The 13,248-nt window shown below is 34.1% G+C and overlaps 1 protein-coding gene and 1 pseudogene across 1 annotated transcript; both read left to right on the top strand.

Moving 5' to 3' along the window:
• The first annotated feature begins 2,393 nt into the window (after nucleotides 1-2,393).
• On the top strand, nucleotides 2,394-4,508 carry LOC121756029 (annotated as a pseudogene).
• A 4,449-nt stretch (nucleotides 4,509-8,957) lies between these two features.
• On the top strand, nucleotides 8,958-11,689 carry LOC121754041 (cytochrome P450 72A225-like). Its single transcript, XM_042149369.1, has 4 exons — nucleotides 8,958-9,235; nucleotides 9,695-9,909; nucleotides 10,061-10,681; nucleotides 11,073-11,689. Exons 1-4 carry the CDS (start codon nucleotides 8,962-8,964, stop codon nucleotides 11,496-11,498), a joined length of 1,536 nt encoding a protein of 511 aa, XP_042005303.1. The 5' UTR covers nucleotides 8,958-8,961; the 3' UTR covers nucleotides 11,499-11,689.
• Nucleotides 11,690-13,248: the final 1,559 nt, after the last annotated feature.

Below are 13,248 nucleotides of genomic sequence, written 5' to 3'. Positions count from 1 at the left end.
GTTTTGGGTCTGAAACAGTCTATTTTCGTCAATATCTAACGGTTCCGTAAAAAATTTAACAATTAACAACATTTTAAATGTATCTCATAGTAATTATTAATTCAGACAACTCAATTTAACTTAATCAATATCATGTGGTATTATTATCTTGTCTAACAAACAGAACGCTACCTTATCTTATTAATTTTTATTTTGTCTAATCTCATGTACCAAATAAAGACCGATGTGTTATAATTCAGTGTAATTTTCTTAATAAAAGGACCAGAGATTTTTTTAGTTGTGCTGTTGAAATTCTATTCAAATGCCGGTGTTTTTTTCATTTTCGCTTTTTTTTATTTTCTGTTTCCAAGAGTTTGATCATTAATTTTTGGATGAGCAGATTTTAATTATTTCCACCTCCTATAACGTTACATAAAAATTTACAAAAGTTTTTTTTTAATTCTGAACTAATTTTTTTTTTCATGAGTCCGAGCAGAGCATTATAATATATTTTGCAAAAGTTTAGTTCTTAATCTTATTTAAAGTATGATTTTTTATTCAATATATATATATATATATATATATATATATATATTAAACATTTTAATAATATTACAAAACTTTATTTTCCATAATGCACAAATGACGTGTCATGCCTTATTTGGAAGTGAACGTGTACAACTTCCGCTATAGCTATGATAGATATCAGCATGGAGTATAATTTTGGTCCGTCCATCCGTCCCATTACATGTGATACATTTCTTTTGGACACAAATTTTTAGGTAGTAGTTAAATAAAGAGTGGATAAAGTATGAATAAGAAACTCACATTAGTTTAGTGTTTTTGATGGTGACATCGATATTTTTTTCTGCGTCCATCCTTGTGTATAGTGGTAATACATTGGGATAACTTTCCATGGATGGAATGCCCATATTTTTTTGAGACTGACGAAAATGAAAAGTCCACATATTTTTATGGGACGGAGGGAAGTAAAAAATTAAATTATAAATTATATAGCAACCCAATGGCCCATTAATCTAAAGTAATTACACACGTCTTTTATTATATTATACAGCCCATTGGGCTGCCATACAATTAATGGGCCATAAGAAGAGGTTTCAACAGTCGCAGCCCAGCTGCTATAATTTATGACCTATTCTTGATCTTTCATTCCTCCCTTTTTGAATAGAAGCGATTATTTGACTATCAACTTTTCAATCAGCATATTTTCACTACTCTTGTTTGATTAACTTTATTTTTAATATTGCTAATTAAGCATGCATCGATCTTTTTTATTATATTCGTTTCAAAGAAAGGCACCAATATGAACTTATAAACTAATGGAACCTCGACCAACCCATAAACCAATCTTTTCGAAAAGGTTGAAATTTTTGAATGAAAATGTAAGTGGGAGGCATTTATCAAAAAAGTGCTTCAAATTGCGAATATATAACCGGATTATTATTCTGCAATTAAAAAATTATTAACATGAAAACATTATTTCTAGCTTTCTACACAAGTAACACAAAATCTTGACAAAACTTATGTTTAATATAAATTTGTTTCAGTAAGATGATGTATATATGTATTTAAAATTTTGAGCTTAAAATTCCAAACAATGATTTTTCGTGTTTTTATTTTTAGTATAGTTTTTTTTCACAATGATTTATTATATTAATGAAAAAGATTTTTTCTCTTGATATATAGGGACTTAACACTTAAGCCTCTTATTGGGGATATGTTTGGCAGCCCATGTTCAATAATAAGGGCTCGTATGAATTTTTAGATTTGGCCAAAAATACCATTAAAATTCATAATATAGTATAAAATTTATATAATACTATTCCATTTAAGTTCGACATGTATTTTATGAAATATAAAGAAAAGTGAATGTAAAAAATAGTGGAATGTATGACCAATTTTTATATATTAGTTTTATAATAGAATGTGAGTGAATAGGTAATGGAACGTAGGACCTACCTACAATTTATTGTAAAAGTGAACCGGTTCTTCTAATCACGGATAGACTAAAATAGTAAATCGATACTCCTAATCGCGGGCAGGCTAAAATGATAAATGAAGAATCCCAGTGGCAGAGGGAGTATATCTTATCTAGTCATATCATGTCAAGGGCGGCCTAATTCTACAAATTAAAGATGAAAAAAATGTTTATTTTGTTATTATCCTATATATGACTATGAGAGACAGCAGCCAGTTACAAGTTGTAAATACTAAGTACGTATAAGTTAAACATTAAACCATGTGCTATAAATGTTTTTCCAAGAAATCCATCTAAATATTTTATAAACTAATAAACCACCACTAAACCACATGCACTATTTTATCCATATCATAAATGTGCCCACCCTCTCCTCTATCTTCCACCCCAAATCAAAAACAAAACTATTACAACAATGGATGTTTTCATCTTGTCAGCCACAATTTTTATTGCTGTTGTAGCTCTGATATATCTATGGAAGTTTTTGGATTGGGTGTGGTTTACCCCCCAAAAAACTCGAAAAAATCCTACGTCAACAAGGCTTCAAGGGAAATTCTTACAAGCTTTTCTATGGAGATTTCAAAGAGATAGGAAGGATCACTGGAGAAGCCTTGTCCAAACCCATGGACTTCACCAATGATATTCAGCCTAGAGCTACTTCCATCTACCACCAAGCTACCCAAAAATATGGTATATATACAAATTAATTATCGTGCATCGCAAAAAAAAGTGTGCGAGCTTGGGGCTATGTTTTCTAAATTTATTCGAAAATATATTTTTAGGTGATTCAGATTATTAACGGGTTTTTAACGTTTTGCATGACATTTAATTTGAGAACTCTATGGAACACTTCTAGTGTTTCCACCATCTAATGCATGCAATATGGATATTATTAATCCTTTACTAAGTTAGAACACAGAACACTATCATTCGTGAATATATTAAATTCAATTCACATCACATAATATATCAGCTTCTCACTCACTATTAGTTTGATGAATCATGAATATCGATTTTTTACTCAATATTAGGAAATTATATGATTTGTGATAAATGCCTTATTCGCCTCGACCTCATATTCTGCGAATTTAATCCCAAAATCTGAATGGCTTGCGAATTCCATCCCTTTTTTCCGAAATCTCTCTCTAAAGGTATTACTTCTATTGCATGCACTAAAGAAAAAATATTCAACAATTAGGTCGGGGATTCAAGTCATCCAGCGTGTGTGAGTTAGTTGTACCCGAAAATATTTCTAAATGGTTACGATTTTCAGGTGAGAAATAACTTCATTTGGTTCGGAAGCATCACCGATCCCGAGATCATACGAGAGATTTTTTCGAAAAACAATGTTTACTTGAAGCCTTCTGGTAATCCAGTTGCAAGAATGTTCAAAGGACTAGCAACGTACGAGAAAGAAAAATGGGCCAAACATAGAAAGCTTATCAATCCCGCCTTCCACGTTGAGAAATTAAAGGTATATATATACAAATGGAATTTTGAATGAAAATAAATTAAAAAAACCAGCCGGTTCGACAAAAAACAACCGCAAGATGAAGGAGGTTGTGGCGGAGGTCGAGTCACGGGTGCTTCGGATCATCAACAAGAGGATGAAGGTGATGGAAGCCTGTGAACCGAGCTCGGATGACTTATTGGGTATATTGTTGGAATCCAATGCAAAGGAGATTAAAGAGCATGGAAATGCATCCGGAATGACGATGGAGGATGTGATGGAGGAATGCAAGGTTTTCTAATTTGCCGGCCAGGAGACTTCTGCGTCTATGCTGGTATGGACAATGATCCTTCTGAGCAAGCACGAGGACTGGCACCAGGGATGAGGTTTTGCAAGTTTTCGGGAAACGGAAACCGGAATATCAAGAGATAAACCACCTCAAAGTTGTGAGTACAACTTTTTATGTGCACAAATGCTCATGTTTTTATATTATAGGTCACAATCATTATTTCTCTTAATTTCTCTTTCTTAACCAAAATGGAAAGAGTCAACTCCCTTCGTTCCCCATTATGTGTCCCAGTTTTCCATTTCAGTCCGTCCCTTATTAGTTGTCCCACTTCATTTTAACTTAACAACACGTGTATGTTCCTGCAGATGAACATGATCCTGAACGAGTGTCTGAGGGTGTATTCACCGCCCACAACGCTCACTAGGTTTACTCACGACGAGGCTAACTTTGGAAAGTATCGTATACCGGCCGGAGTTCAGCTAGTTCTCCCCGTGCTAGCAGTGCACCACGACAAGCGGCTGTGGGGGGACAACGCCACCAGCTTCAAACCCGAGAGGTTCGCTGAAGGCGTGTCCAAGGCCACGCAAGGTCAGCCCAAGTTCATCCCCTTCGGGTCGGGGCCTAGGGTGTGTATCGGGCAGAACTTCGCGATGCTGGAAGCGAAGATGGCGATGGTTATGATTCTGCAGAATTATTCGTTCAAGCTTTCGCCCTCCTATTCGCACGCTCCTCATGCGCTCATCACTCTTCAGCCTCAATTTGGAGCACATTTGATTCTTACCAAACTATAATTGATTTTTTTTAAAAAACTTTTGTTATTTTGTTTTGTGTGCTTTCTTATAGTAGTATGGTGTGCTTGTATGCATTTTTTTTATCAGAAAAAAATGAAGTTGTAATCACAAGTTACTGTAAAAACTTGTGTGAAGTTTTTGTTATCTTGACCTTGAAATAAAATTTATTTTGTTTAATACATAAAGCATAGAGGTGCGATAATTTGCTAACTCACCTTTTGGTTTCTAACTACAACTAATTTATGACCACAAAACTTTTAGAGATCTGATGGTCTAAAAATTGTCCGGACGAAAAAGAAAAATTGAAACATTTTATAGCGGACATAGGGAGTATATTTTTTGACGTTAGAGCATTATATATTAATTTGCAAAAGTTTAATTCTTAGTTGAAGTATAATTTTTTAACTGAATTGATATTCAAAATTTTTAATAATATTTCAAATTTTAATTGTCAATTGCATTTGTAATTGTTGTTATGTTCTTAAGAGGAATATACTTACTGCTTTAAAAGTCACTCACACATTCCGAGAATGCGAATTCCAGTTACTCATAATTAAGCAACCTTCTTTCTTCTTTCTTTCTTTTTTCTTAAGAGGGGGTAATAATTATTTTTGATTAATAAATAAACTACCGTAAATTATACTCCTTTATTAATCAAATTAATAAATTATTTAATGTAATTGGGAATTGATATAGGAGTATATAATGGGCTGTCATTTAAAACAATTGTTACTTCAGCTTTTTTTTAATTAAACAGACTACAATGGGCTGCCATTTAAAACAATTTCATTAAAAAAAACGCAGCCTAGCATTTGAGGAAGGAAATAATAGCCCAGGTGCTATAATTTATGGCCCAAAATAAGAAGTTTCAATATTTGGGCTGCTATTCTTCATCGAGGTCAATGGGCATATTTTCCTTGGTATATGATTTAATAGTAACGGTCAATTTTTTATGACTAAATTTATACTGTGATCATATATTTAGAATTTGATGGTGTTGAGTATGGTACCTGAAAGGATGTATATGGCGTATCATATGACTACAACAATATCGACGAAAGAGATGACGATGAAGACGTTGAATGAGATGCAAACAAGGTACATCTGATAAGACAATTGTTTAATTTTAGAATTTCAAAGAAAAACCCGTGCAACAACATCTAAACGAGTTCAATGTGATCATTGTTCAATTAAACTCGGTTGATATTAAATTTGTTGATGAAATTCGTTTTGTCTGATGACGATGACAAGGTGTTGGTCTTGAGCCGGGGTGTGACAAAGTTATCCGAAATCGTTTTTAATTTCAATGGCGTAGATGAAGATCAATGGCTAGATGAAGATCAATGGCTAGATATTAAAGCACCTGTAGGACTGATTTTGAAAATAGAGGCTGCTGATTAAAAAACTCCTATTCAAATGCATATGATCTTTCATTCTCTCCTTTTTGAACATGAACAAGAGTTTGACTATCACAGCCCTTGGATCCTTGAATTGGATGGTTGTGATGATCTGCATTATTTGACGAAAAATTTGCATTATTAGTCGGTGTGCATTATTCAACTGAAAATATTATATATATATATATATATATAGTCTAATTATTCACAAATCCACTCTTAAAGACCGAACTACCGAACCATACCAAATTAGGGTTTTTAGATCTAGTTTTTTATGGATGGGAGACACAAATTTATCAATTATTTTTGCCTTCATCACGAGCCTATTTTAATTCATCCGAAGGTAAATAAGTCATACTAACATGTTACGAAGATTTAACTTCATTCCAGTAGGTTTTTACTTCATTCCAGTAGGATTATTACTTCATTCCAGTACGTAAATGCAGTTTCGACATCGCGTGTCGTTCTTTCTCTCTACAATATCTATCACCACCGCCACAACGCTGATATGGTGTAATAAACACATGGAATGATGTAATAAATTATTGGAATGAAGTATGTGTAGAAGCATTTGAAGTCCTACTGAAATGAGTAAAAACCTTATCCAATGAAGTAATAACGTTTCTGAATTTATAGAAAGCTAAAAAAACTATATAATCGACTTAAATACTTATTCTAAATTTGATCAAAATTTTTACATCATAATTTATACTTACAAATTTATCTTATCTACTTCATCCGTCTCATAAAAATAGACACTTTTTTTCGTCCGTCACATCAAAATAGACCATTTCTATTTATGGAAAGGTGTTCTTAACTAATTACTCATATATATCCATTTATTTACAAATTATACAACTATGGCCAACATTAAACACTAATAATAATGTGACTCTTACTATTCGCTAATATTATTTTACATATAATTCTCATCTACTCTCTTACTTTACCTAGGGTTGGGGAAAAATATCGAAAAAATGATATATCGCTCGTATCGTATTGAAAAATATCGAAAAATTATCGAAATTTCGATATATCGTCATTTTTATACGATACGATACCGTATCGTAAGTTTTTGATACGATAACGATATGAATTTCCTTATATCGCGATATATCGTTTTATATCGAATATACGATATATATCGTATATATCGAAACATATTGAAATTCAATACATATTAAAATTTAAAATTATAAATATATATAAATCCATTTAATTGTACTTGGTTGTGTTGTATTTTGATTATGGAGATAAGAATGCTATTAATTTTATTGTGTTGAAATTTTATTAATTTTTGTGTGAATTTTAAGTTTTGAAATTATAATTTTCGATATACAGGTATTCGATACGATATCGATATTGACATTATCCATATCGAAAGTTCGATATATCGAAACTTTCGATACGATAACGATACGAAATTCTTTCATATCCATATTTTCGATAAGATATACGATATATTTTCGATACGATATCTCGTATCTACCCACTACTAACTTTACCAATCATACATTAATTCTCATTTGGTTTCAAATTTCTTATTTCTATATATATGGCCGTATTAAATAATTTCAAACATGGCGGCGACAAGAATTGAACGCCAAAGTTGAAGCCGCAAACAAATAAAAATTATGGATAGCGTTTGACCTAAGAAATACATTAATGGGCCAATGGGGAATAGGACAATTACTAATCAATTATACACTTGTGTAGATAACTTTATCTATATATTCCATCGTTGTTAGTATATTATTTTCAAAGAAAGGCACCAATATTAACTTATAATCTAATGAAATTCGACCGGCCACACAATCAATATTTTCGCAAAGTTAGAAAATTTTAAAAGCAAATTTAAGTGGGAGGCATTTTTCAAAATAAATGCTGAAAATTGGGAATGTACATATTGGAAATTATTTTTTATCTAGCATTCAACACAATTAGTAACACAAAAATCTTGAAAAACATATGTTTAATGACAAGATGAACGCAGAACTTTGTTTCAGTAATAAGGGCTATGTATTTTAAATTTTGAGTTTGAAATTCCGAACAATAATTTTCATATCTTTTTATCAATAGTAAGGGTTTTTTCACGATGATTCACACAAAATACATAGAATTCAAGGATATAATATTAAACAAAAAAAAATCCACCCCCTTATTGGGGTCATGTGTGGGGCCGCCCATGTTTATTATACTAAGATCATCTCCAATGCACGGATGTCCCACTCGGCCATCCACTAGGACTTCCCAAAAATACCTCTTGCCACGTCACTAGGACTTCCCGCAATAAAAAAAATCACAAATTCACAAATAAAGCAATTTACGTTTACGGAAATAAAATTTCAACACGAATACGAGCAGTATATATAGAGTTTTAAAAAAAAAAAAAATCCCGGACGTCCGACCCACGCCACAATGGCGGACGTCTACCCGCCCGTCGCGCGGACGTTCGAGGACATCCGACGTCCTTACGGGACGTCCGTATCCGAGTGTATGTGTTACAATGGCGGACGTCCCGGTCGCCCGTCGCGGAAGTCCGACCGGACGTCCGCCATTGGAGATGCTCTTAGGGCTCGTTTGAGTTCCTAGTCTATTTTTTGTCAAGAATAATATTCATATAAGTTTAAATATAGTTATTAAATCTACAAATCATAACCAGTCATATCAAGTCAAGCAAGCCCTACTATATACTCCAAAGATTAAAAAAAGTACTCCTAATTCTTTTGTTATCCTGTGACTATGATTCTATGAGAGACAGCAGTCATAACAAGTTGACATAATTTAAACATTATAACTAAAAACATATGCTTATAGACCAATGAACCACCACCAAACCATATCGATACATGCAATATTTAATCCATATGACCTTCAATTCAAACTTGAACAAACTAATGAATTCAAAATTAGTACATCTAATTGTAATCTAATTAACCTTAACCAAATGAAACAGCCGACAAAATCGACTATTCTCAAGTCTAGATTGCAAACATAAGTATAAATAAGCCCCATCCCTCCCATATCTTCCACACCAAAACCAAACTATCACAACCATGGATGTTTACATTTTGTCAGCCACAATTTCTATTGCTTTTGTAGCTCTGATATATCTATGGAGATTTTTGGATTGGGTGTGGTTTACCCCCAAAAAACTCGAAAAAATCCTACGCCAACATGGCTTCAAGGGGAATTCTTACAAGCTTTACTATGGAGATTTCAAAGAGATAGGAAGGATCACTGGAGAAGCCTTGTCCAAACCCATGGAGTTCACTAATGATATTCAGCCTAGAGCTACTTCGATATTCCACCAAGCTACCAAAAACCACGGTATGACCACTTCTCGTGCATCGCAGAAATAAAGATTGGTAGGGGCTATGTTTTATAAATTTTGTTCGCAAATGTATTTTTAGGTGATTCAGATCGTTGATAGTGCTTTTGCGTAACATTTTACCTTAAATTTTAGTAATAAATTTGAAAACTATATCAACAAAAAAAAGTGATAAGTATTTCAGCCACTGAGTGCATGCAATCTAGATTAATAATTTAGATGAAATATAGAGAAAACATTTTATGCTAGAATTACATTTACTATTTCATATAGATCAAACTATGTCTATTTCTATCCTATATATAGGAAGCCCTATTACTTATTTGGGTAAGTTTACTTATCATCTTTTAGTAAGTGGAGTACTTCTTTTGTATGCAATCAAGATTATTTAACCAATAGGTCGGGGGTTCAAGACATCATGTGACCCGAAAATATTTCTAAATGGTTACAATTTTCAGGTGAGAATAACTTCATTTGGTTCGGACCAAGGCCTGCAGTAAGCATCAACGATCCCGAGATTATAAGAGAGATTTTTTCGAAAAACAACGTTTACTTGAAGCCTTCTGGTAATCCAATTGCCAAAATGTTCAAAGGACTAGCAACGTACGAGAAAGATAAATGGGCCAAACATAGAAAGTTGATCAACCCCGCCTTTCACGTTGAGAAATTAAAGGTACATATCTTGAAATTGCGTAAATTTTAAAAATCGGACTGGACTGGCCAGTTTGACCGGTTCAGCTGAGAACTAGCATGTTGTCCGGTCTGGTTAATTACAAAACCGGCCGGTTCGACCGTGAACTGATATCTACCTTTGATGCAAATAGCATATGGTTCCGGCTTTCCACTTGAGCACAGTGGACATGCTGAACAAATGGGACGCGATCGTGCCAGATGGTGGATCGTGTGAAGTCGACGTGTGGCCTCATCTTCAGACCATGACGAGCGACGTGATCTCAAGAACTGCGTTCGGGAGTAGCTACGAGGAAGGGACGAAGATCTTCCAGCTCCAGAGGGAGCAGGTGGAGCGGATCATTGAGGCGGGCCGCCACATGCCCATCCCGGGATGGCTTCCCACCAAGAACAACCTGAGGATGAAGGAGATTGTGGCGGAGGTCGAATCACGGGTGCTCGGGATCATCAACAAGAGGATGAAGGCAATGGAAGCCGGTGAGCCGAGCATGGATGACTTGTTGGGTATATTGTTGGAATCCAATGCAAAGGAGATAAGAGAACATGGAAATGCATCCGGAATGACGATTGAGGAAGTGATGGAGGAGTGCAAGGTTTTCTACTTTGCCGGCCAGGAGACCTCTGCGTCTATGCTGGTATGGACAATGATCCTTCTGAGTAAGCACGAGGACTGGCAAACCCGCGCCAGGGATGAGGTTTTGCAAGTTTTTGGGAAGCGGAAACCTGATTATCAAGAGCTAAACCACCTCAAAACTGTGAGTACATATTAATAATACTTCTGATTATTTAAAATATTCACATGCGAGTTGTCATATACTGAAAATAAAAGTAAAAAGTGATAAATATAAGTAACTAGTAGTAATTGAAAATTTGACTTGGAGTTATTTGGTCTCACCTTCACGTATCAGGTACATTTTAATAAATTAGATCGTACCTAGTCTCTGTAAAATCTAACATTATATCAAACCAGGCCCCATGCTCGAACCTGATTAATTTGTCGTTGGAGGTGACAGAGCATGGGTGATCATGTTCAAATATATAAATGTGAAGTAAAAAGAGATCAACTTAATACTTATTGAGTCACACATAAATAATACAGTACCTAGTCTCTGTAAAATCTAACAACACGTGTACGCTCTCCTGCAGATGAACATGATCCTGAACGAGTCTCTGAGGGTGTACACACCGGGCGCGACACTCGGTAGGTTTACTCACAACGAGGCTAACTTTGGAAAGTATCGTATACCAGCCGGAGTTCAGCTAGTTCTCCCCGTGCTAGCAGTGCACCACGACAAGCGGCTGTGGGGGGACGACGCCACCAGCTTCAAACCCGAGAGGTTCGCTGAAGGCGTGTCCAAGGCCACGCAGGGTCAGCCCAAGTTCATCCCCTTCGGGTCGGGGCCTAGGGTGTGTATCGGGCAGAACTTCGCGATGCTGGAAGCGAAGATGGCGATGGTTATGATTCTGCAGAATTATTCGTTCAAGCTTTCGCCCTCGTATTCGCACGCTCCTCATGCGCTCATCACTCTCCAGCCTCAATTTGGAGCACATTTGATTCTTACCAAACTATAATTTATTTTTTTAAAAAAAAAAACTTTCGTTACTATGTTTTGTGTGTTTTCTTATGGTAACGGTGTGCTTTGTAATTTGTATGCATGTTTTTTTGGTAAAAGAATAAAGTTGTAATCACTAGTATTGTGACAACTGTGGGATGATTCTCTTATCATGAGCTTCAAATAAAATTTACTAAATTTGTTTTAAAACATACAAGTAATTACGTTAAAAGTGATTGTTTTCTAAATATTTAGTTGTTTTTTTAATAAAACTAGAAGTATGTCGAAGGATGAATCAAACCTTTTGCAATATTAAGATTTTTTTTAAAAAGAAAATGTAAGTTCTCAACATTTTCCAAAAAAATGGTAAAAGTTTGGGACATAAATTGGATTAACCCTTATTTTAATTATTGTGCAATCAATTTAACATTTTAAATGTTATGATAACAAGCTTTTCTAGCTTTCGCAAACCCCAAAAAATCTGGACAACATATGTTTTAATACTCTTACAAAAGTAACCTTTTGTTGTCCAATAACAATTCTATTAAAATAAAAACAAAAATTATAGAAATTTAAAAAGATATCCAAAAAATCGTATTTTTATATAATTTCTTATATAAAATTTAACTAATTAACTGATAAAATATTCAAAATTTATACTTTTAACTTATAATTACTTACAATGACTCTATTTGCCGTGACGTTTCTATTCATGATTTCAAAGATTTATAATTGTCTCGTTTTATTGAATGACATGATATTAATTACCTAAGCCGTATTTAATTTTTACAATTGCAACGTTACATATATAAAAACACGTTTCAAAACGTGCACACGTTACCTTAGTGTTTACGTGGATGACCACATGAAAGAACGTGGTCACAAAAGAGTCATATCAAATGCAAACAAAACTTTGCATAAAATAACAAAGTACAATAAATAAATAAGTTACCGGGGAAGAAGGCAACCGTCGGCGGAGGGCTGCCACCGGTAGCGGGGCGGCCCTTGAGGTCGCTTCGATGAACGGGCACTGCGACAACTGGTAGTACGGATACGAGGCGTCGACAACCCATTCACCCGAGAATAAATCGCACCCTTTGTGGGCTATTTTGGCCTCCGCCTTCCATATCACTATGCCTAATAACAATGCTAATATTCCCATTACACTTTGTGTGTGTGTGTTTTGTGTGGTATATTATATATATATATATATATATATATATATATATATATATATATATATATATATATATATATATATATATAGGGTTTTGATCTATGCAAAACTGGATTTAAATACAGAAACGCAGAACAATATCATAATTAGGGCACTTTTAGGTCATAATTAGGTAATTTGTAGGTCATGCTAACAAAGCATGACCTAAAACGATCTTAGTATGACATTAAATTCAAATATTATAATATGACCTAAAATTGCTTAATTATGACCTTCCGTGTTTTTGGTTAATTATTGACCATTAGATCATCTAATCCTAGGGCTGAGATTTGGTCTGCATTTCTGGATTTAAACACATACTTATTTTGATCATCTCCCTATATATATATATATATATATATATATATATATATATATATAGGGATGTATTCATTTCCTTTTCCTATATTTCCTCCTTTTTCCTTCTTAATATCAGCCATTAGATTAGAGAAATGGACGGTCAAGATCAACATTGAGTAATTAATCCCGTGTTGCATTATTTGTCCTATTTTGTGCATTATGAGGGTACAATAGTAATCTAATAATGGCTGGA

The sequence above is a fragment of the Salvia splendens genome, chromosome 11, assembly GCF_004379255.2.
Source record: "Salvia splendens isolate huo1 chromosome 11, SspV2, whole genome shotgun sequence".
NCBI classification, from domain to species: Eukaryota; Viridiplantae; Streptophyta; class Magnoliopsida; order Lamiales; family Lamiaceae; genus Salvia; species Salvia splendens.
Note: the sequence above shows the minus strand (reverse complement) of the source record. Positions and strands in the feature narration are given on the sequence as shown.

Excerpts from the sequence above, each read along its gene's own strand:
- LOC121754041 (XM_042149369.1), top strand. The coding sequence starts at position 8,962 with ATGGATGTTTACATTTTGTCAGCCACAATTTCTATTGCTTTTGTAGCT. Across the intron at positions 9,236-9,694 it reads CCAAGCTACCAAAAACCACG|GTGAGAATAACTTCATTTGG; the intron begins GTATGACCACTT and ends TACAATTTTCAG. Across the intron at positions 9,910-10,060 it reads TTCACGTTGAGAAATTAAAG|CATATGGTTCCGGCTTTCCA; the intron begins GTACATATCTTG and ends TGATGCAAATAG.